Source organism: Scomber scombrus, chromosome 9, assembly GCF_963691925.1.
Source record: "Scomber scombrus chromosome 9, fScoSco1.1, whole genome shotgun sequence".
NCBI classification, from domain to species: Eukaryota; Metazoa; Chordata; class Actinopteri; order Scombriformes; family Scombridae; genus Scomber; species Scomber scombrus.
In genome coordinates, this window is record NC_084978.1 from 21,786,406 (window position 1) to 21,809,065 (window position 22,660).

Genomic DNA, 22,660 nt, shown 5'->3' on the forward strand with positions numbered 1-22,660 from the left:
GTGCCATCTCGTAGGCACAGACTTATTTCCTCTGTGTGTCTGCATGATGTATATATTTTGTTGTTAAATCATGAAAGAGTTTAGTCGTGATGTTTGCAACAAGATTCCACTGTCAGAATGAGGTCTTCTCCTGTAAAAGACGTTGCTTTCACCATCTGTGGGTTTCTTTCACTTCTATCCAAGAACACACAATCACTTAAGAAGGCACACACTGGCTTTAGATGTTTGCTGGAAGATTTCAATTTCGATAGCATCGGATGTGTTGCCAGTCCCTCTTTTTACTCTGGTATTGTTGACATATCTCTACTGATATCATGCTGGCAAAAGGTTGTAACAGTATAAAGCCTCATTGTTAAGTCATGATTTCATTCAAAGTGAATGATTCATGGCTCACTACATCACATGGATTTTAATGCTTTGTATTGGCCATTAAGAAATCTGTTTGACTCTGTTTTGCGCTATTATTAAACATTTGTCTCTTAACAGTCAAGGTTTGCCCACACAAAGCAGTGGTCAATAATTGATTGAATGATTATGTAGTTTTACATCATAGCTGTTTTTCTATTGATGGTTTGTCCTAATGATAAGACAGATGTGGTTTTTCAGGCAGTTGTGAAGCATATTCCTCATGTAATGACGCTGGCAAAAAAATAACAGAGTAAAAAAAAAAGAGGCTCTGCTCATAAAACATTCTCTGTCAGAAGTATATCAAATACTTTTGTCTCCATGCTGCACAACCAGGGGTCTCTTCAATTATGCCAACACATACTGGAAACATCTGCATCTAGCTTTCAGCAGAGATCTCTCCCTCACACTCTAATATAATGAGCTGCTGGCCTCCAAGAGCCCTGCACTTCTGATATTTTATTTAAGGTGCCCTCACATACTCAATATTACAGGCCCACGTCTATCATAAAGTAAAAGTCTTACCTGCACTGACCTAATTGCATCCGAATCATCTGAATAGGGAATAAGCCGTTCTGGAAAGTAACTCTTTTTCATGCCTCACTGCTGCTTTTGAAGATGCTTATTCTCTTTAATGAAAACAGCGTTATCCCCCAAAGAAAACAGATGTGCAACTGTGCAGGTGTGTTAGCGTGCATATATATATTTGTGAGTGTGTGTACGCCTACATACAAACATGTCTGTTGACTGACCGTCCTCTCTGCAAACACATGTATTGATGTGTTAGATTCTCTCATCCTCAACTATTTGTAGGTATTCATCTCTATCTTTTTTTTTTTTTTCTATCTATGTTTGTGTGTGTACACTATTAGGGGATTTTGGGGTTTGAAGCACTCAAAGTATGAATAAATGAAGAGCTTTGGCTGTTGGAACAGAAGCCTTTGCCAAGAGTGAGGACCCCTCAAGCCTCTGAACCCATCCAGCTGTCCCTTTTAGCCTTTCTCTCTCAGCAGAGACCAAAACACTAGCAGACCAGGCAACACTCACCCGAAACACATCAGCCAGGGCGCCCAGGGATGACCGTGGGGTAGAGGGGGGAAGAGAATGATGGAGAGATGGGAGAGGTAGAAAGAAGGGGCAGTGCATTTGTGTGGAGAGAGGAACATCCCTCCTGAGAGATGAATCCATTAAGAGTGCTTTGCCTTTTAATTAGCAGTATAATTGCCAGGTGGCAGTTTTTTGAATTTATTTATTTACACAGGCGGTTTATATTTAGGGCTGTATCTCTCACAAAGCAGGAGATGCCACAGGCCCTCTCATAGCAACGGCACGGTACGTTGTGATGGTCTGCATACTCCAGCAGCAATAGTTAAGTGAATCAGCATCAAGATGCACACATACTGACAGAATCTGAGGAGCAAAGGCAATGCTGGGACTGCTCATTAACCTAGGCATATTAATCACTTGTGCTCTGTGCCTCTGGCATGGAGGGCCTGTGAGGGTTTACTCCTCATAAAACACATCGGCAGATGGTCCCAGACTGATAGCACAGCATCTCACCCCACAGTTTCCTTTGCGGGGCTGTCATGGCGTGTTTTTCTATGTGTATATCGTGTTCAACAGAGACGTGCAGGTGGACACGGTCTAGTTTGGGGTTTCTGAAAAACTGTTAAATATGTGTAATAGAGCCTTATTAAAGATTAAAGAATTGAGTGTAGTGCAGAGATGAGCTGCAGGATTTAGGTCAGTGCCGTACAAAGGTCTGCACTGCAGTTTATTAAGAATTTATGACCCTCCTCTGCAGGGCATCTTATGAGAATTCCATCTGAGTGGGCTGGTAAACAAATAATGCTATGTAATTGAGATTTATAATGCAAATGTGTTAGCCACTATGTAGCCTATAAATTTCTGCCGCTTGCCTGCTCACTGCATAAACACTTGCATGTACACATCCGAGCACGTGCACATAAAATAATGCTTGCATATTTAGAGAATGGGAATGCGCTCGCAGTGTGTGTGCTTTATTCCTGTGATGTATACTGACATGCATAGTGTACTTTTCCAATTTGCATTCAATCAGTGGAGATTTATGGTGATCCATGGGCTCTGCTGCTGGTCACAGTCTAATCCCGGCTCTGGCCCTAGACGCTTAACATCAGACAGGGTTGTAAATTACCTACTGCGGCGGGGAAGCAAAATCACCCAGAGAGTCACAAATTCTCAGCTCAGCAGTTCAAGGGTCAGCCCGCAGCAAACTGCACTTCAACCCGACCAAGAGAGGCTCACCTTATTTGTTGCTTGAGTAAATGTATCAACTCCCAGTTGATTGTTTTGGAAGGCATTTACCCACGATTCAATATTTGAAATTTATTTTTTTTTCCTCTGTCAATCCTGGAGGCCAGTGAAAAACGGTTTGGTCATCAAAGAGCTCAGAGAGGTGAAGAATCCAGTGGAGGGAACATGAAAAGAACAGAAGTATGGAGTTGTTGGTTTCTTTCATGTGGACAGAAGCTTGATAGCTCAGAAGAGGAATGGATTGATTAAATGGTGTATAGCTTTTTAATGACACACAGATTGTTGAAAACTTTGAACTTGAAATAGTGAGTCTAAGGGTTTGTAGCTTTCAGGGATTTTAGTCAAAAAAAAAGGAGTAAAAAGGGCGAGCCTCGAATAACAATAAAAATCAGAAAGTCAAAGAGTGTTGAAGAATAAATGTTTCAACATGCCCATTTTGTTGTTATGTATTCTGTAGCCGACGTGTTAAGTTATCAGTTTTGCTTACAAGCACTACACTGAGATGGCTGACTGACAGGTGCAGGTGCATGAACATTAAAAATTGATGACAGCCATTTAATTGGTCCCTGTGGTTAACTCTAAAAGTCAATCTTTTTGGCTCGCCCCCAGCTTGATTTTCTCCTGTCATAGCCAGACTTCTCTGTCTGCTTCAATGTCACATTAAAATTCCCAAGTGTCAGTGTGATTGAATTGGCACTACACAAATATGTAGTGCGGTTTTAGCAGATGGAGTGAGAGGAGGAGATCTGGATATCGTCATTCTGTTTGAAATGGATCTTGATTGATATTGGGAGAGCATGGCAGGTTTATATTTAGTCCTCAACTGTAACAGAATCGGCACCAGACGGATGAAATCTAATGTACAGCACATTAACTATGAAGCAGATTAGCTGGTTGAGGTTGTGCACAGAAAACAGCAGCAGTACTTGTGAGCAGGCAGTGCGCTCTGTCAAAGGTTTTATCCCAAAGTAAAACAAGTTTCATTTTCTTACTTTTAAATCCTATAACAAGGATTTAAATGTAATATATTAAACATGTTCTATGTTTAAGTGACTGCATACTACAGTTTTCTGTCACCACCTCCTGCTCCAGTTTCTGCCTGAAGTAACAGAAAGATATTTCCAGTGTTTTCCTGTATCTCCTTTAACGTTGTCATGGATCCCAGTCCAACAGTTTTTCCCAGTGGCTCTCAGCACACTGTAACATATCTATCTATGCATCCTTTCAGTTCCCCTGGCACTTTTGAGGTGTAATAGCAGATAAAGGTGGCCTGTGGTTTGTTGTCCTGAAGGTCCTTTCTCAGGTTAGGCACAGTTAATTATCAATAACCCTCCACCACACGCACGCACACGCACGCACAAACAAACACACACACACACACACACACACACACACACACACACACACACACACACACACACACACACACACACACACACACACACACACACACACACACACACACACACACACACACACACACACACACACACACACATCTGATTTATCTTTCTTTTTTTTTTCCTTCTCCCCTCTGGTGGATGTTTATATGTCAGAGCAGTAAAGCCACATTGTGAAACGTGCTGGCTGGTCTAAGGTTTTGGATTTGTTTTCCTCTCGTTGGAGCTCTGAAAATCCAGCCAGAGCAGCACACAGTCAGGCTCGCCTGAATGAAAGTATTTGTGTTTGTTTGAGCTTGTCTTTTAACGCTGGCAGGAGAACAAATTGGGCTGTCAGTATGTTGTGATATGGGATGATTTATAGAGTTGTCAGGAAATGAAACCTTTTCTGTTTTCCTTTTTCATAGTTCTTAATTAAAGTAATATAGATGAAATAATGAATGCAGGACATAAGTTGTTGTTTTTTGTGTCGTTTGGCTATATTTTGGTTTGCTAAGCAGGTAAAGTCTCATTAATACAGATACAGAGCTAAACAGTGGGAGTATCAGTTTCCTCATGACAAGAAGTTCAACAAGCAAATGTATCAGAAACCACCTCTGTGTTCTGCTGCTGCTGCTGCGTGGCACTCTCCAACAGGTTGCTGGCAGCAGCACATTAGAATGCTGCCGTGTCAGTAAATATTGGAAATTGGCATTTCTTCTGGGTGATGCATCCTGAAAGGTCAGTGCTGTGCGGCAGCAGCACAGTGGCTCTGGCTCTGCTCTGTATAATGGAATTCAGAGAAACTGCATGACATTTCCCATGATGGGACCTGACCTTCCTGATCATCATTTATATCATGGATATTACCCAACACGTCGCACAATTAATCCTTTTGTTCAACATCCTGCTCCGTCATCCTCATTGCTTCATTTCCTGCTTCTTCTCTTATTTTGTGGTCTGTCGTTACAGGGGAAAAAATATTTTGCTTTTATTTGCAGTGTGCTCTGAAGCATCTAGAAAACAGCTTAAATGTGAAGCAGTGCAAAAACAAGTGCTGCCCACACATTTTCAAAGTTAGACCCTCATAAATATGGAAACAGCAACTAAAAGTAATCTAAAGCATTTCTACCTAAAAGATTTAATTAGTAAATTAGAATCATGATCTACTCTCCTTTGACCCAACCTTGATATTTCACCTGTGTTTGTCTGAGAGAAAAGTTAACAGTGAAGAGAAGGGATGAAACTAACCATTGTTTTTTGCAATCAATTAATAGATTGCAGATTATATTCTCAATTAAACAATTCATCTTTTAGCCTAAATAACATCAGGAAAACTCAATTTCCACGAGTCTAGAGTGGTGTCATCAAATGTTGTCCGACCAAACTTCCAAAACCCCAAAATATTAAATTTACTGTAATGTTAAGAAAGAAAAACACTTTACGTATTTGAAACTTAAACAAGGGGATGTTTGTATTCCCACTTTATAAAAACTCTTTCTCATTAATTTTCGTGATTGATTAGTTGACTAGTTTTTTGCAGCTTTTAGTGAAGAAACATAAACCATTATACAAGAGCTGTTGACATTTCCTGTACTGCTGTTTCCCTTTTGAAAGATGGTGACTCACCTTTTCTATTAGGTTGCCTTGAAAAGATATCCTGCGTCATGTGATGAAGTCTCTAGTGCCCCTCTTCCTGCTTTTCCATCTCTCAGTAGTAGCTGACCAAGCAAGGTTAACTGTCCCAGTCTATAACTGGCCACACAGCATGCAGGGGAGAAAGCAGGAGGCTTCATCATCAAGCCTGAGGGACATTTTACAGCAGCACTCTGACAAGAAGGGAAAAAAATTACAATGATGGCCTCTAATGGTTGAAGTCACAATTATAGGGGCGCACGAGAGAAGAGTGATGATCCCTTTCTTTTTCGCACAAGAGCAAATGTTCTGTGGAAAGGGAATGGATTGTTTAAAGTAGTGAGGCTAAATGTTGTTTTCAACGTGACTGCACAGTTACGCTGCTTGAGAAATGTATACTGTACAGTACAAATACACCTACATTATATTTATACCCATTTATTATTAATTTTCAGTGTTAATTATTCATACCATTAAATGTAAGCAGAGAGCTAAAAGGTGTCCTGTTAGCTTTTTTTTCTTGATACATAAATGTATCACAGTGAATGCGGTCACTCAGCTACTGTAGTCTTTGACGCATCATCGGCTTTGAACCAGCCGAGTTAATCTCACACACAGAGCTTCTGTTTGCATTGACAAAACAATCCAAGGTGTTCTTGTCTTTTCCCCGCAACTTCTGTATTCACATGTCACAGTCGGAGAAGCCTCGCAGAGTTTCCTGAGTGCTGAGTGAAGCCAGCAGCTGAGCCGAGCACGAGCACAAGTGATGCTTTCACAGCGCCCTGCTCCCAGCCGTCTGAATACTTCCCCGAGCCCTCATTAGCATGGCTGCTGCATTCAGCCTCATCGCAGGTCTTAGCTATTGTGTATGTATGTGTGTCTGTGCACACACACACACATATACAGACTCTCTCTCCCCCCATCCGTTTCTCTCTCTCTCTCTCTCTCTCTCACACACACACACACACACACACACACACACACACACACACACACACACACACACACACACACACACACACACACACACACACACACACACACTACAGTTGAATCCTCCTGTCTACGTCCCTTCTCCCCAGTTGGATTTCTCCCCCTTATTTACTTCTCCACACTGTTCCCCTCCGGATCACTCTTCATCCTCGTCTTTTCTCCAAGTACTTATTTTTGTCTGGTTCTTTCCTCCTTTTTTTTATATATATATATAAACCTGCTCCCTCCCTCCCTCCCTCCCTCCCTCCCTCCCCTCACCCCTCCCTCTCCAATTTTCTCCAGTCTCTCAGCCATGCATTAGTCCTCTACTATATGATGATCATCCCCTCTAGCCCTCTTTCCTCTCATCATCTCCTCTTCATACCTTTTCTTTAATAGAATGTCAACTCTTACATTTACTTCCTCTCCTCTTAGACCATACTTTTATTAATCAGGAGTGGATGGTAGTGATTTTATTAATATTAATATACAGCTCTCAGTGAGGAAAGACATAATTGTTAGTGTGACCTTTTCATTTGCATTTTTTTATGTATGGAAATCAGGGGAGTTTATTTGTGGGGTATAATTATGTGTTCCTTGTATATATTTTGGTGTCATTATTCATCTTTAGTATTTTATCACTCTGATGTTTGCTGTTTATGAAACAGCACAGTTTGGCCCACTGAGATTGTATGTAAATGCATGTTTGCATGGTTGTATGTCTGGGAGTGAGGGCACACTCACCAGAGACACTGATATGCTCAGTAAGATTAGACGCATCATATGTCCTTGTGTGTTTGAAGAGTTCAAAAATCACAATCCCCAAAATGTTTCCTCCTCCCATCTCACATTGAAGAGAAGGTTTCTATAAACAAGTCTACTTATGATCATAGCCGATAGGTGGGGAAAAAACTAACGTCCACTCCGTGTGTCATTCACTCACTTATCATCAGAATGCCTCTTAATTTTGTCTTGATCCAAGCAAACACTCACTTAAGTTCTTCACTACTGACATCAATTAAAAGATTGGCTGCTATTACCTCCTTTCACCTTTTCCCTGCACTCAGAATTAACAGCTGCCAAAGGACTCCTCCTTCAGATAGCACAGCACCTGCAAATACTGCTGTTTTAGCCCCTATTGTCTCTTGGCTTGCACACTCAGTTGGTCACCCATGGTGCGTTTCAGAGGTATAGTTAGTTAAGTGGTTGATTAGAAAACTCTGATTACCTGCATACGTCAGTCCAGCTAAGTCAACATCATCGCCGTGCATCAGGTAACTCTGTTGAGATTTAGCGTCCTATCAGAATGTTTACGTCATTCACTTGATGAGCAGCAAAGGAGCGCTCTGTGGCCTAATTACTATGCTGGCACAGGGCTTATTTAGCAAACTAGGAAAGGGACTGGAAATGGTGTTCCAAGGTAGAGCCCAAGTCTAATTATGATGAGATGAAATAATTCAAAAAGATTGCCAATGCTAAATGAGATGCATTTGCAGGGCTTGTCACGTACTGCCACTTTCAAGTGGGTTTTATGATAATTTATTGGCTTTCTTGAAGTTGCTGGATTTTTTTTTTATGGCTCATGTATTTTGTTTTGTGTTCTCAGCTGACTTTTGACAAAGTTTCTATCTATGCCTGCTTGGTAACAGGAATAAGAGATACTGTGTTTTCAACTGGAAACTGACCCTATGGTCTCAAAAGTGTTTTGCCACACATTTTAAGCTTCCTGTCTTCCACTACAAGTTCCCTTTGAGAACTACGTGTGTTTACGGAAGCCTGTCCGAGCGCCTTTCCAACCTTAAGCAGTTTATTCTCACCTTCACACCTAAAAGGATGGCTGGCGGTTTTCTGTGTTTGTCTTATTGTCAACAAATCCCAAACCAACAATGAACTCATTCTACTAACAAGTACTGTGTGTATCCAAAGCCTGATATACCTTATTCCTCTGTGCTGTAGACATCATCGTCCAAAAACAATTAAAAACATGTCAATAAGCTGCAACGCTGCAATGAGCAACATGTTCCTTCATCCCTGAATTCAGTGGTTACTATAGCTTGTTTAGAGAGTTCCAAAGAATAAAACAAAGCAGTGAGACGATAACCTGTCACTGCACCGGAGCAGGGGTCTGTTAACAGAACATTGCTAGCTTGTTGTGCTACGTAACAACTTCACTAAACACAAAACAGAACCATGTTTCTACACATGTGCAGTGACATCTTAAACATCACTGAGGGGTTACTATCTTATCACAGATTTTACTCTTTGGAGCTGTAAACACTGTCTTCAGGGACGAAGGAACATGTCACCCAGTGCATGGTGTGGCTCAATGATGCGTGGAGGTCTACAGCACAGAGGAATAGGATACATCAGCCTTTGGATACACATGAGATTTGTTGACAATCAGAAACATGTTGAAAATCACTAGCCATCCTTTAGTCATTGCTTAAGTTGTTGCAATGGAGCATTTTCTGACTTTTCTCTCTCAAGCCAGCAGAGATTATGAAAACATTTGTTATCTATGAACAGGGCTGCTGTTCACTCTAGATTATTAAGTATTTTTCTTTCCAAATAAACTTGATAAAATAATATTCCCATTACCTTAAAGTAACTGATTGACAGCATTGTTTGCTTTCTAATAGAATTAGTATTCTGTGTGAATTGATCGTGCTTAACCCTGTGAAGATGAGTTATCAATCTAGCAGATTGTGGGCGTGCGGTTGTCATTTTGGCTCCAAGCACGTCCCTAATGTGGGTGTCTGCCTCACCTGTCACACCGCTGCTAACTCATCTTGATAAAGTGTGAGATCATTGTGTCTGTTGAATCACATAAATATTCAGATTGAATAGTGCCAGCAAATGACTGAAGTGACAAAAATTGATTTATCTTACCACCTGCAAGCAGATGGAATACAGGCACAAAGCTATTTGTTTGTTCTTATACACTAATTGATGTGCACATTAGTTTAAACATGTTGTCTTTGTCTCCTTCAGTGCCCCGACTCTACCTGCAAGCAGGACCTGCTCGCCTACCTGCAGCGTATTGCCTTGTACTGCCACCAGCTCAACATCTGCAGCAAAGTCAAGGCTGAGGTTCAGAATCTGGGAGGAGAGCTGGTTGTCTCGGGGGTAAGTTCAACATCATTTTAAGCATGAACACCAGGGACACATCTATAATTTACAGTGTTCAGTATGCAAAGGCCCCACACTAACTACAGAGGAGCAGAGCAGTGGAAATGGTAAGTTAAAATTCAGAAGTATTCAGGAAACAATTTTTTGAGTTGGCTGCAGGATTGCAGGTTCAAACAGTAAAAGGAGTAAAGGGAGGCTGGCGATGCAGTGTTTTTCTCCTGTCTTCAGGGTACACACAATGTATTGAGGCTAGAAAAACAATAAATGAAAACCAAAAAGGTTGTTCACACTGAAATCTGCACAGGGCACCTTTGATTCCTAGCCGGAAAGATCATTAAATCAATAGAAAACACTGGCTACTTATGTAAAGTTTTATTATCTGGTGTTGTAAAATAATAAATATGAATAAAAAATACTAAGATTTAATGACATCTGCTGCTGGTTGTGATTAGTTAAAGATTCATTTTCTGACAGTGTAATTTGCAACTTGCATGTTTTTATCAAATAAACAGATAACAGAAATAATGACTTTCTCTGTTAGAGAGGACAAATGTTTTTTGCTACTTAAGATAACAACTGTACAAAGCCAATATTTACAGAGCCTTTAAAGCATTAATTAACCACTTACCATCCAAATTAATTTAAATAGGTTGCCTCTGTGCAGGAAATAATGAAGCCCTCCCTCCTTTCTGTAGGGCTGAAATGAGACTATGCTTCAACACTTCCAGTCAAGTGTCACCATTGTCTCTGAGGCTATTAAATTGCTGAGATTAAATTAGTGTGACCTTTTTCCGTATTCTCAAATTCTTCACATCTGTTTGTACGTCAGACAAACTTGGAAAGGTCGTTGATTCTCGGGTACAAACACTTGAAGGTTTTCTTCTGGAAATGGTGCCGTGGAAAAGTGTAATTCTCCAGCCACATCAGAACAGTTTAATTCAACCAGGCATGAGTTTAAAAAAGGATGAAAATGAAAGAAAAAAAATCAAGCTTTTCTTTTCAGTATTTCACAAGGCTTACTATTTCTCTCGTCTTCTTACATTTCTCTTCCATGTACTCAGCTGGACAGCGCCATGTCCCTGATTCAGGCTGCCAAGAACCTGATGAACACAGTGGTGTCCACAGTGAAGGCCTCCTATGTTGCGTCTACTAAGTACCAGAAGAACAAAGGCATGGAGGCCCTTAATATGCCTGCTATTTCATGGAGGATGAAGGCCCCCGAGAAGAAGCCTCTGGTGAAGAGAGAGAAGCAGGATGACGGTCAAACCAACAGAGTCAAGAGGTCCTCTCACAAGAAGCACATCAACCCTGTGCAGGCTCTGAGCGAGTTTAAAGCCATGGATAGCATCTAGACTCCCCTATTCTTTGTTAGAGAGAACAATAAATATTGACCAAGCAGTTTATATTATATAGATTGAGTTTGTCATTCTATCAAAAAGAAAAGGTTTTGACATATTTGAAACTCTTATTCCATCTTTGCATAGATGGCCATTATATTCCTACTCTGCCTCATTCCTATCACGTAAGATCGGGTTTTCTCTAGTCTGTAGCGTTAACTGTTTCTTCTGTGGAAAATACAGTTAGAGGGAAATCAACTGGACAAAGGCATTTAAAAAAATATATATTTCCCATATTTTTTTCATGTGTATGGGAGAAAAGTAAGTGGATTTCATAGATATTGTAAGAACTAATTCCAAGAGACTTGATTATTTTGTATTCTAACCGGCTTTATAGTAATTCTGTGGGGTCCCTGGTGTTTTCCACTATAACGTTTGATCATGACAGTAACTTGTGTAACCAACACTTCTGTACTGCAAATATGAACTATGCAAAATCTTTAACTCGAGCAATAATTGTAGTTAATTTTTTGGATGTGCAGAGCTAACTGGTGAGATTTTAAATATGTTTTAGTCCAGCCAAAGTCGATATATTTCCATGTGTGCCTGCATCTTTATAACTACATTCATACTTGGTTATGCCACTAAATACAGCTCTTTGGAGACTATTTTACGGACTCATGATTTGTTGCCCTCCTTTCACATTGAGACTAGTGTTTTGTCATCTCTTTATAAATGCGCATCTCACATTGTTTGTTTGTTTTTCTTCATGTTGACAAGATGCAGCAAACCAAAGGTGAATATTCTTCCCAGCCTTCTGTTTTGCTACATAAGTGGTACATGTGTTTAAATCTCGCACTAAAGGCACACAGATCCACCCAGTCAGTCAAACTTAGAAAGTACGCCTCAACAAATCTAAGTATGGGACAACACAGTGGGCTAAACAATGAGTAGACATGTGTCAGTCCTCTCCATAGCTGACACGCTTCATTAATTGTCAATGAGACCAAACACCTCCACAGTCTAAGAATGTGTTCAAATTGAGGGATCAATATGTTTTCATTGCACAGCCTAGAGGTGGGCGAGGAACGGAGAGGATTTCACTGGCTTTGAACTCTGCTCATTATTTGTATTCTTTGTCCTTGAGCTTGAACGCTAAATTTTATGTCATGCACAATCTTTGTAAAGACCTAGAAACATTTTGAGATTTTGCCAGGTGTCAGAGCTTTAAAACGGTTAATAAGAGAGGGTTTTTTTTAACTTTCAACTTTGAGATGGAGCTGCTCTGTGCAGCTAGTTTTCCAGTCATACATAGTATTCTGCTGCGTAGTGGTGCATTGGTGTACAGCGGGGCTTTGAAGTCCTGCTGCTTTGGTCTCGGGGCTGAATCTTTGTTTTGCTCGTTTGACATTTATGAACGGTAGCAGGATGAGCGTGTTTGACAGGTGGATTTTTTTTCTTTTTTTCTTTACTGTAGAACCAATCATTTTCCAGGATGTTTTTCACTACATTATTTTTCCTTACAGTTTGTCTTTTGCTGTATTTGAGTTTGGATTTGAAACTGGAGTGATATCAAACTACTTTGCTGTGGAATTTTTGTTATTGAGAGCTGACTTATTAGTGCACACGTTTCTTATATTCATGTGCCTGCTTTATATCTTAATAAACAACTGAAATGAATCCACTTTTTCTCTTTCTTTATTACCTAAAGGCACCCTCTTTCTTAACCTCATGCTTTGTATTACCATTGTGTTGTGACAAGTTTTACTACTTTGAGAGTGTAAGCTTCTAATTAATAATCTCTGCTCTCAAAGGTAAAATTAGTTTTAGTCTGTCAAATGTCAATTAATTGAGCATGTTGACTTATACATGTGCACCTATATCCATAGATAGGCTTATATACATAATTAGACCACAATGTGCTATTTTTCATTGTCTTTAAACATATTGTGTGTGTGTATAAAATAATGTCGATAGCTAAAAATTAAATAAAAATTAAATAGAAAGTACAAGAGAAATAAATAAAATGCTCTCCTCTAACCTAACCTGCACTCTATCTCTGACCACCACCACCCCCACCCAGCCATACCTTTTTGTCAGTTGGGTCTTAATTTTAAAGTGCCATCAGAAGTTCCGACAATAATACTTAGTGGATCTGGTTCTAACTGAATTTGGAGTATTTCGGATATTGAAAATTTGATCCAATACGTCTTAACTTTGGGCCACAGAGCGAAGCTGTGGAGCAATGTTGTCTGTTGAAAGGCATCTGTCACAGGTAGGGAGATCTGTTTATTCTGTGTAACCTGTGTTTAGAGTGATGAAGACGGTGTTGACTTTTAAGTGGGATTAAACAGAGCCTTGCATCAGAACATCGCTGGATTGGCTCCAAGCTTCCCTCCCACAGAGTGTCTGAGATCTCAATGCTCATTTCTTCTTCCCATTTTGTTTTTCTTTTAATAGTACACCCCCAAGATTATTTCTGTGCATAATTAAGACATTATATCATGTATACATACCGCACATACCCTCTGCATTACTCACTGGAGGGCAATATACAGTATGCTCTTGTAACTTGGATAATTGGGTTGCCCTACTGTTGTAGGGTATTTTCTCTTAACAACAATAAGTGTAGCTTTTAACATCAAACACATTCTTCACTCTTTCGATAGTGTTTAGCAGCCTGTGAAGAAAATGCAGTGGGACCAAAGAAAGAACTCTATGAAGATAAATGCATGTGAAGCAAGAAAGTTAAGTGAATGTCCATTTCATCCCACTGCACAGTTAATATTTAAACGCACAAATCCTTATACTTTGTGATTAAGTATTATGTATATAGTTAGCTAGATATCTACATCTATCTACAGTAAATTGGTTATTTTTTTCATTTTAATTCCCCAGAATAACCGGACAATATGTGGTAATGAGTGAGGAGAACAATAGTGGCAGCATGAGATTTTCATCTCTGTGATAACTTTAACAGCCTTGAATGCCATAAACATTGTTGAATGCCTCCTTGCTTCATGCTGACAGAAGAGAATGTCATATCAGATGGAAATACATCAATAAATGAAGTATTACAAAGCCATATGTGAAAGTAATAAAATGACTCAAATAACATGCTTAAGCACAGTTTGATAGTTGGCGGCCATATGGCAACAATAAGGATGACTTGGAAATTAAAACTGGAATCGCTGTTGGGAGGTGTAGCTTTTACTAAATAGAGTACACAGTATGTCACTCCTGGAAAGCAACGTCAGATGGGGGGAATTTTTTTTGGTGGCACCTTTTTCTGCATGGTTTGAGATTGCGCAATAATACAGGTCCTCTGGGAAGATGTTATAAACTCCCCAGATTAGATAATAGGTCATAACGTCCCTTGTGACCTAGTGTTCAGTTGAAATGACAGTCAGTATTTCATCTAGCCTTAACATACAGATATTATCAACTGAGTGTATGACAGCAGAAAAACAAAGATGAACAATGAATTGGAAGCATGCTGGAGGACTCTGCTTTCATTACATTACATTACATTGAATAGTTGCTACTGAGGAAACAGCTAATTTTTTTTTAAGATATTTGTGTTTTTATTGTAACTACGTCATATGGGACTTTATATAAATATTTAGAAATAAAGATACTAATTTTGGTATTGATGAATATAATAAGAGTACTGTATTATATTACATAATATATTGTGTAATATTTATTAATCATATTATTTCAGCTCAAAGTCTGTACAAGTTAAGTTAATGAGGCCAATTTGAGTTGGCTTACAGACCTAAAAAGCTTAGTTTGAAGTGTTTTTTATGACCTAAATATCCACCCCAGCAGGGAGGCCAGATGCCGTTTCTGCTGCTTTGTGGGCAGTAATTAGGACACAGCACTCTCTCTAATGACCAGCAGAGGGCGACTCTACTAGCTCCGAGTGTATGGACGTCTATCGGAAAACGACCCTACTTCTCACTTGGTTTATTACCTCAGTAAACACTTCCCTAATGAGTTTATGGTCTCAAGTGCTACCTCCAAGTCTTCTTCAATATAGCAGGTCGTTCGTTTCGTAAATCATGGTCCTATTTAATTTACATTTGAGGATAAAGTAAGGTATGCTTTAGGGCGTGGCTACTTTTTTATTGACTACCAGGTGACCAGGTTATGGACAACATAGTACAGGTGTAGCACTGGAGTCTCAATGTCGGTAAAAGTTAAATGTAACATTTCAGTGGCATAAAAAAGTCTTGTTCTAGCGAAAATTAGCATTAGCATTATTGCAGTTATGGACAGACAATACATGCACCGTGCTACCTAAGCTAACAGTTATCATCAGCTCTCCAAAGAATATAAACGCGCAGTGTGGTCGCTTTGGCTCCAAAACTTGTGTCCACAAACCACCGGGCTTGAGTGGGCAGATATACCTTTTAATGGACTCACATATTAAAAGTTTGTCTTTTACACCTAAAGAAATTTTCACTGAATTAAAAGTTTGTCTTTTACACCTAAAGAAATTTTCACTGAATTTCAGCAACCATGCATGACCCACCTGACCTGTCACATAAACTCAACCTGTAGGTGGCGCTACTGGTGTATTGACCGTGCCAGTGGTACAGCTGCAGCAGAGCCTGGAGGCTGTCAGGGGTAGGAAAACCATTTTTTGTTCTCATTGACTGTTACACGCCCTCTTCAAGTATTCATTCAACTATAATACTGAAATTACTTCTAAGGTGATATCTACGGTTGTATGCAAAAGTTTGGGCACCTATTGACAAATAACATTTTGGTGATTTTTATTTAGTTCAAAAGATGTAAGATGTATCATGTATATCTAGGATATGAAAAACATTTTCAGCTGAAGCATGTCAACAGTTGTCATGAGGAAATGTCAGCAGCAATTTCAAAGCTTTACAAATACTCTGACTCTTCAAACCATGTATGAACACCCAGCAAACATGAGTTGCTCCAAGCAGCCAAGTAAGAAAATTAAATTTATTGATGCCCACAATGCAGGGGAAGACTACGAGAACATGGCAAAGTGTTGTCAGCTTGCAGTTTCCACGGTGCAAAATGTAATTAAGAGATGGCAGTGTATGGGAACTGTGGAGGTCAAGATGAGATCTGCAAGACAAGAAAACTGTCGGAGTTATGGAAACAAGTATTGTGGACTGAAGTTAAAATAACTCTTTGGCCACAATCAGTAAAGGTATGTTTGGATAAAAAATGGAGCAGCATTTCATGAAAAGAACACCTTGCCAACTGGTAAGCATGGAGGTGGATGTATCATGCTTTGGAGTTGTGTTGCAGACAGCGGCACAGGAAGCAAGCATCTGACTGTAAAAAAGCTGAAGCTGAAAAGAGGACGCTTCTAGAACAAAATTGTGATCCTAAACATACCTAAAAATCCACCATGGACTACCTCAAGAGACCCAAGGTTTTGGATTGGCCCTCACAGTTTAAACATAACCAAAAATCTGTGGGTGGATCTTAAAAGAGCTGCGTGTACCCAAAAATATTGCAGAACTAGAAGCCTTCTGCAAGGAAGAATGGGAGAAAATCCCAGATACAAAAACTGAGACTGTTAGCTGGCTACAAAAAGCATTTGCAAGCTGTGATATCTGCCAGAGGGAGTGTTACTAAGTACTCACTCTGTAGGGTGCCAGTACTTTTGCACATGCCACAATATTTTTATTATCTATTTTTGTCAAGGGGTGCCCACATTTTTGCATACAACTGTATGTATATCACTTTCTCACTTACAGTTTTGAGTGAAAGACTATTAATTGTATTTGTATTGCATTATTGAATTGTTCCAAAACTAAATATTATTTCTACACACCACTTATTTAATTTGGTTGCTTTCTTCTCATAAGTTACAAAGGAAGAAAGTCAACATGGACGGCATTGTTTTCTCAACCTTTTAGCGAGAATCAAGTGTTCTTCAGCAAATGGACTATTAATAGCATATTAATAGCAGCATAATGTTTAAAAAGCCCAAATAAAAAAGCAATGTTAAAAAAAGGAAGGATAAAACACCACAGGATGAGTGTACTGTTAGACTCTTACCCATCACGCTTCATTGAATGCCAGCAATATTGACTTTACGTTATCATTGCCATCTACTGCAAAGTGAAGCTGAGCAGAGCGTTTGTTCTCCAAGCTCACGTTTTAACCCTCAGTGGATTCCTGTTCTCTCTGCAGGGAATACCACAGCCAGGACTTGAACAGCGTTGTTTGCTAAACACGAGGCCTGTAGGATGAACTTCAAATAAGTAAGTTATACGTTTCTCTTTCTTATGAAGTGGGATCAGGGATTTAAATCTAAAGCAGTGTTATTGTTACCTCTCATATGTTGGAAAATACACACCTACTGTGATCTGCCTCTCTGATAACGTGTGGTTGCCATGCCATTGATGATGAATTTTTGATGAATTATGGTGCCCAAGCTGTGGTCTGAGAGAGGCCCACAGTTGGACTCGCACCAGTTTGCATACAGACACAGTACAGTGCACATGGTCACTAAACATCTGGACAGGTGTGAGGCTTCTGCCAGACTATTGTTTGTTGATTTTACTTCTACATTAACACCTTGCTGCCTCCACATATTATATACACAATTAATCAGCTCAATGTCTTCCTTAAGTGATACCATTCATTTATTCATTAGTTTTTTACCAACCACACCAGAATGTGAGAGTGAACCGATATGTGTCTGAATGCATGAGCTAGAATAGAAACACAAATTAAAACTAGGCATTAGAAAAAAAATAAAACTAACTGAAACAATATAACGTACTTGCAGAACTAAAAAGAAAAAAAAAAGAAGACTGTGTCCTTAGTTTTTTTTGTCTGTCAATTTGGTCAAATTTGTTAACACAACAAGCATGAAGAAGCATTGAATGGGAAGTCTACATGACTGTGTTGTGTGTTTATTGTAAAAACTATTCTGAGCTTTTTTTAAATTTTGCCCCTGACAAATCCCCCTATATAATAATAAAAATAATAATAATAAATAAAAAAAGCTAAAACAATACTGTAACAAAAAAACAAAACAAGCAAATCCACTCTGCAAACTACCTGAAACTAAACTGACAAAAAATGAAATAAAAATAAAATCTAATGAAAAATACAAAACTATAATAACTCCTCGGGCTATTTTTTAACAAACCATAATAAAAAAATAATCTCAGACCCAACTCATGTTCTCCACCAGTATCAACTCTTCCCTCAGCAGATGGTTCAGGGTTCCCTTAGGCAGGCATAACCATTTTAAACATCTCCCTGTGCCCCCGTTCATTAAAGTCATTCACACCACCTAGGCTGAAATATGTGTCTGCCATAACTTTCTTTCTTGTCATTGATCACTGTGATATATTGAACCATGTATGTACAGTATATGGGCATGTGCACTTTATGTGTTTTTTTATTGTTGCCTTGCTGTGATTATACACTGCTGACACTGTAATGTCTGAGGCGAATTTCCCAATCTTATCTAATTCTATAAATAGAAGTGATTGTGTGATCAGGTGGCATCATCCATTCATTCACAGTGTGTAGGCCTGTTTGTGTTATGCTCATAGACATACTGTGTGTTGATGTGTTGTCACTGTAGGCTGGTTAAAGCTGTTTTGGTTGCTTGATAGTTGGATGAATCAGACTGTGGTGGTTTGAGTGCAGGGCAGGTTGGTTAGATTAGCCTTGATAAATTTGGAGCTCCGGCTGCTGTCCATGGTGCTGATCAAAGGCTGCTTTGCGGGATGGAGGTGCATGGTGAGCCTCTCCATGGTGACATCGCAATTTTCTGCTTTGCAATTGTCTGGAGTGCTTGTTTGTGTCCGTGTGTGCGTGTGTTTCAGGCGAAGGGGGGGCCAAGCAAAAATATTTGCACCAGGGCCAATCACAATTATGTTCTGGCAGGTGCTCTAATAACTGGAAGTATATTAACCCGACACTCGCCAGCTTCAGCTACTTTTAATGGTGAGTAAATGTTTTTTTTGTTTGTTTCTTTAAACCGGTGCCAGCTTCTATTGTGATTATTTTGTACATGGTACACCTGTTGCTGTCTTTATTGATAATGGATGTAAGACAGCCATGAGCTGGTTACATATGATTGTCATTTAGTTCATGATGTGCTTGTGTATACAGTACAACTCAATAGGTTGGACTTTCTCATTTAAGGGACTGTAAAGCTGTGTCAAGACTTTTGACTGGTGCAGCATGCAGATGTGGTTTGGTGTCAAAACTCTTGATCACACAGATGTCTGGTTGCTCTTCCTCCTTCAGAAAGCCATGAAGCCTTTCTATAAATCTCATTGTTTACGCAGGTGTGACAGATTGAGTGGTGTCTGGTGCATGTGTTAGTATGCAGTTTTTAACCAGTGGTATCTGAATGAGGGCAGTGTCTCTGTGAGGTCAGTCTGCTTTTTAGTAGTCAAGAATTGTGCAAATGCAGCTTGTAGTACTATTTTAAATGCAGAACCTGTAATCCACAATTTTTATATTGCTTGTTTTTGTTGCCACTTTTTTACTCCAGTAAAGAATCTAAACACTGCTTGCACCACCACACAAAATTGAAACTAACCTCACTCCAGAAATGTCACTGACACCAGGCCTTGACATCTTGGGGGAACTTGTACTTTTATTAAATGAATCAGTATGTGTTACCACGCATACACGGCTGATGGGAAAAAAAAGAAGGAAAAAAAATACCTCGGCAGAGTGAGTCAGCATGGACTGTAGATTTAGGCCTGTACCCTACATTTATTGAAATACAGTACTAAAATGAACCATTACTTGTATTCATTATATGAATGGAATATAACAATATAAATCTCCTACTTCATCCCTGTGTAAAGTGGGCCCTCACTGGCTATAATGAGTGGAGTATGTAAGAAGTAAATCTGCTCCCCACAGTGTTAATATGTCCAGGATGCTTTGAATTGGCTGCCTGTAGAAAGAAGCAGAAGTTTAACACTGTAAATTCTTTACACACCAGTTAGAGGTAGAGCCTGTCATTCTGGAGAAAGATTGTTGATATTTTAACACCCAAACACAACAATTATGCTCCTTCAGAAGCTCCGCCCCCCCAAATTCATGGACGCTCATTGCCATGGCAAAGACCAAAAGAGAAATATGGCAAAATCCAGAGCAATCTGCCAGCTGTACACCACTTGTGTTCTTCTCACACAATATCACGAGCGGTCTCATGTGAGCACAACAGTCCATCCACACTGTCCTCCTCTCTGCTGGCTCCCCACGTCTCACTCGACTTGCGTTCAGCGTCTCTGTCCACAGAAGCAGCCGTCTGTCAGCCGCAGCCCCTGCAGAGCTGAGAGGACAAACTGCCTTCATCAAACCAAAACCAAAATAACCAAAATAGTTTATATGTCAAATCCATGGGAAGAAATCAACAGTGTTTGAATTTATTAATTCATTGATATGGTTAATAAGTTGAAAACACACATACAGCGGGATATTTGCCTGAATTAAATAGATGCCTGCTCAGATTACGCTTCGCTAAATGCAACAGAAAAAGACTTGAAGCATGAAAAAACTAGGGGTATCTCTTCCAATCACAGATTCAGATGGATTGATACATTTAATAAAATGGAAGTGTATCTGTTCTGTGAGTAAACACTCTTTATGTCGGCCATGGCCTTTCTTTGCTGTTCGCCAGCCTTCCCCCACCACTGATTGGGTGCTGGAGATGAGAGACTGTCCTTTCCTCACTCAGACAGCTGCTCCTTATGACTTCCTCCTGTCTTGTGCACGAGTACCAACTGCTGATTGGCAAGAATAGTGTTTTTTTGGCTCGGTCGGAACTACTTTATTTGTTTCCCACCTACAGAGCCGGAGCTGTGAATGAACATCAAGATGTTTTTGTTTTTTTTCAGCGCACACACAGAATGGACAGGTAGTGGACCGTGAGGAGATATTTGCTGAATTTGACTAAAAGTATATTGAACAATCTTTCTCAAGAATCACTGACTCTACCTTTTTAACGGTAATAAATGTAACCCTTTTCCATGTATTTCAGGGAGACCTGTTGGTGTAGCCTTTAACATGGGTTGACAGAGTGTAGTAATGCATGAAGAAAACAAAATGAAACAAAAAACAAGTGAGTCACCTGGTCTGTTAAAATTTGAAATGACTCTCACTCCACCACGTACAGGTATATTCTAATTTTAAAAAAAATAATAGGACAATGAAAATCGTACAGAAAGAAAACGATTCTGCCTTTCTCCCATTGTGTATCTCTCCACAGAGTAAATCTATTGGGTCATATCACATCACATAGTTTAGGTCATCTTACACTTAAAACATGTTAGCAAAAATAGGTCAACATTTAATTACAGATTAATATAACCCTATGCTACCTTCACATGTTTAACACTTGATCATCTGAGAAGGAGCTGTCCAGTCTGCTGTGGTGCTGATTACTGTCTGAGTGCAGTAGCTTGTTTTACTTTTCTACAAATCGTATTAAAAGCAAGTTTCAAAGATATCTCACATCTCAAATGTGAAAATTTGATGGCTTTATTGCTCCTTTCTGGAAGGTGAATTTGATATCTTAAAGTTTCTAACTCAAAACAAGTAAATTGAAAACAATTATCTCTATTTTCAATGTCTTTTAACATTTGAGATGAATAGATTATTGCAGAAAGTGACTGGGAGATTAATTGATGATGAAAATAACACGTGTCACTTTTCATTTGTATAATTTATTTTAGATGATGCCCAACTCTGACTTTACTTTTGGTTCAAACTCATGGGAGTAGTGTTTACCATCTTAACAGTTAACATCAGTGTTTTATCCGGTACAGTGTGGTTCATATACTTTCTTGTCAAGGTGTTTTCTTGTAAATGCAAAATGATGTTTAATTGTTGTTTTATGAAACCTGCATTGTTTACATCATTCAGTGTTCTTCTTTCCTGCCTTTACTGACAATATGACAATATGAACTACCATCAGAAATGTTGCCATACTGTGTAAACTTGGTTGTATTATGCCATTGTGGGCAATGTTGCAAATCAATGAGTGGGACTGGTTTGGGACAGTATTTATTTTTGTCAGGTGTTTAATTGACTGGATTAGCCAGTTTCTCAATTCATTTTCCATTAAATTTGCAACATTGTGGTTGATATTGTTATTTAAAATTACAAATACTGAACTGGGTGTTTTTATCCATATGGCTCACCCATAGCTGGACTTGTGCAGAGTCATCCTGAGTACTTTCCTACCATGTAAATTGTAGTGAATGCTTAGAAAACAATGGCACAAAAACCATCAAACTTTATTGATGCCATCAAGCAAGTGACAAAAATCCATCCTGCCAAGACCTGTTGTAACAGTCCATTTAAATCAGGGCATTGCCTCAAAATGGTTTAGTGTTATATTTTTTCATTTCTGCTAAACTCATGCTATGTTAGTCAAGACTTCTGGTGATGTTAGAAAAATGGTGGTCCCATAAATTATGGTTCTCACGAACCTCGCGTTTCCACCACATCAGCCCCCAGATG

The 22,660-nt window shown here is 39.3% G+C and overlaps 1 protein-coding gene across 3 annotated transcripts in view; it reads left to right on the forward strand.

Moving 5' to 3' along the window:
* The window catches only part of ctnna1 (catenin (cadherin-associated protein), alpha 1), a 77,820-nt gene extending 64,988 nt beyond the window's left edge, over positions 1–12,832 (forward strand). For all 3 annotated transcript variants that reach the window (XM_062425333.1, XM_062425331.1, XM_062425332.1), the window contains exons 17-18: positions 9,678–9,812; positions 10,877–12,832. In XM_062425333.1, coding sequence (XP_062281317.1) covers positions 9,678–9,812; positions 10,877–11,167 — 426 coding nt within the window. In that variant the 3' untranslated portion in view covers positions 11,168–12,832. The remainder of the gene's footprint in view (positions 1–9,677; positions 9,813–10,876) is intronic.
* The last annotated feature ends 9,828 nt before the right edge of the window (positions 12,833–22,660 follow it).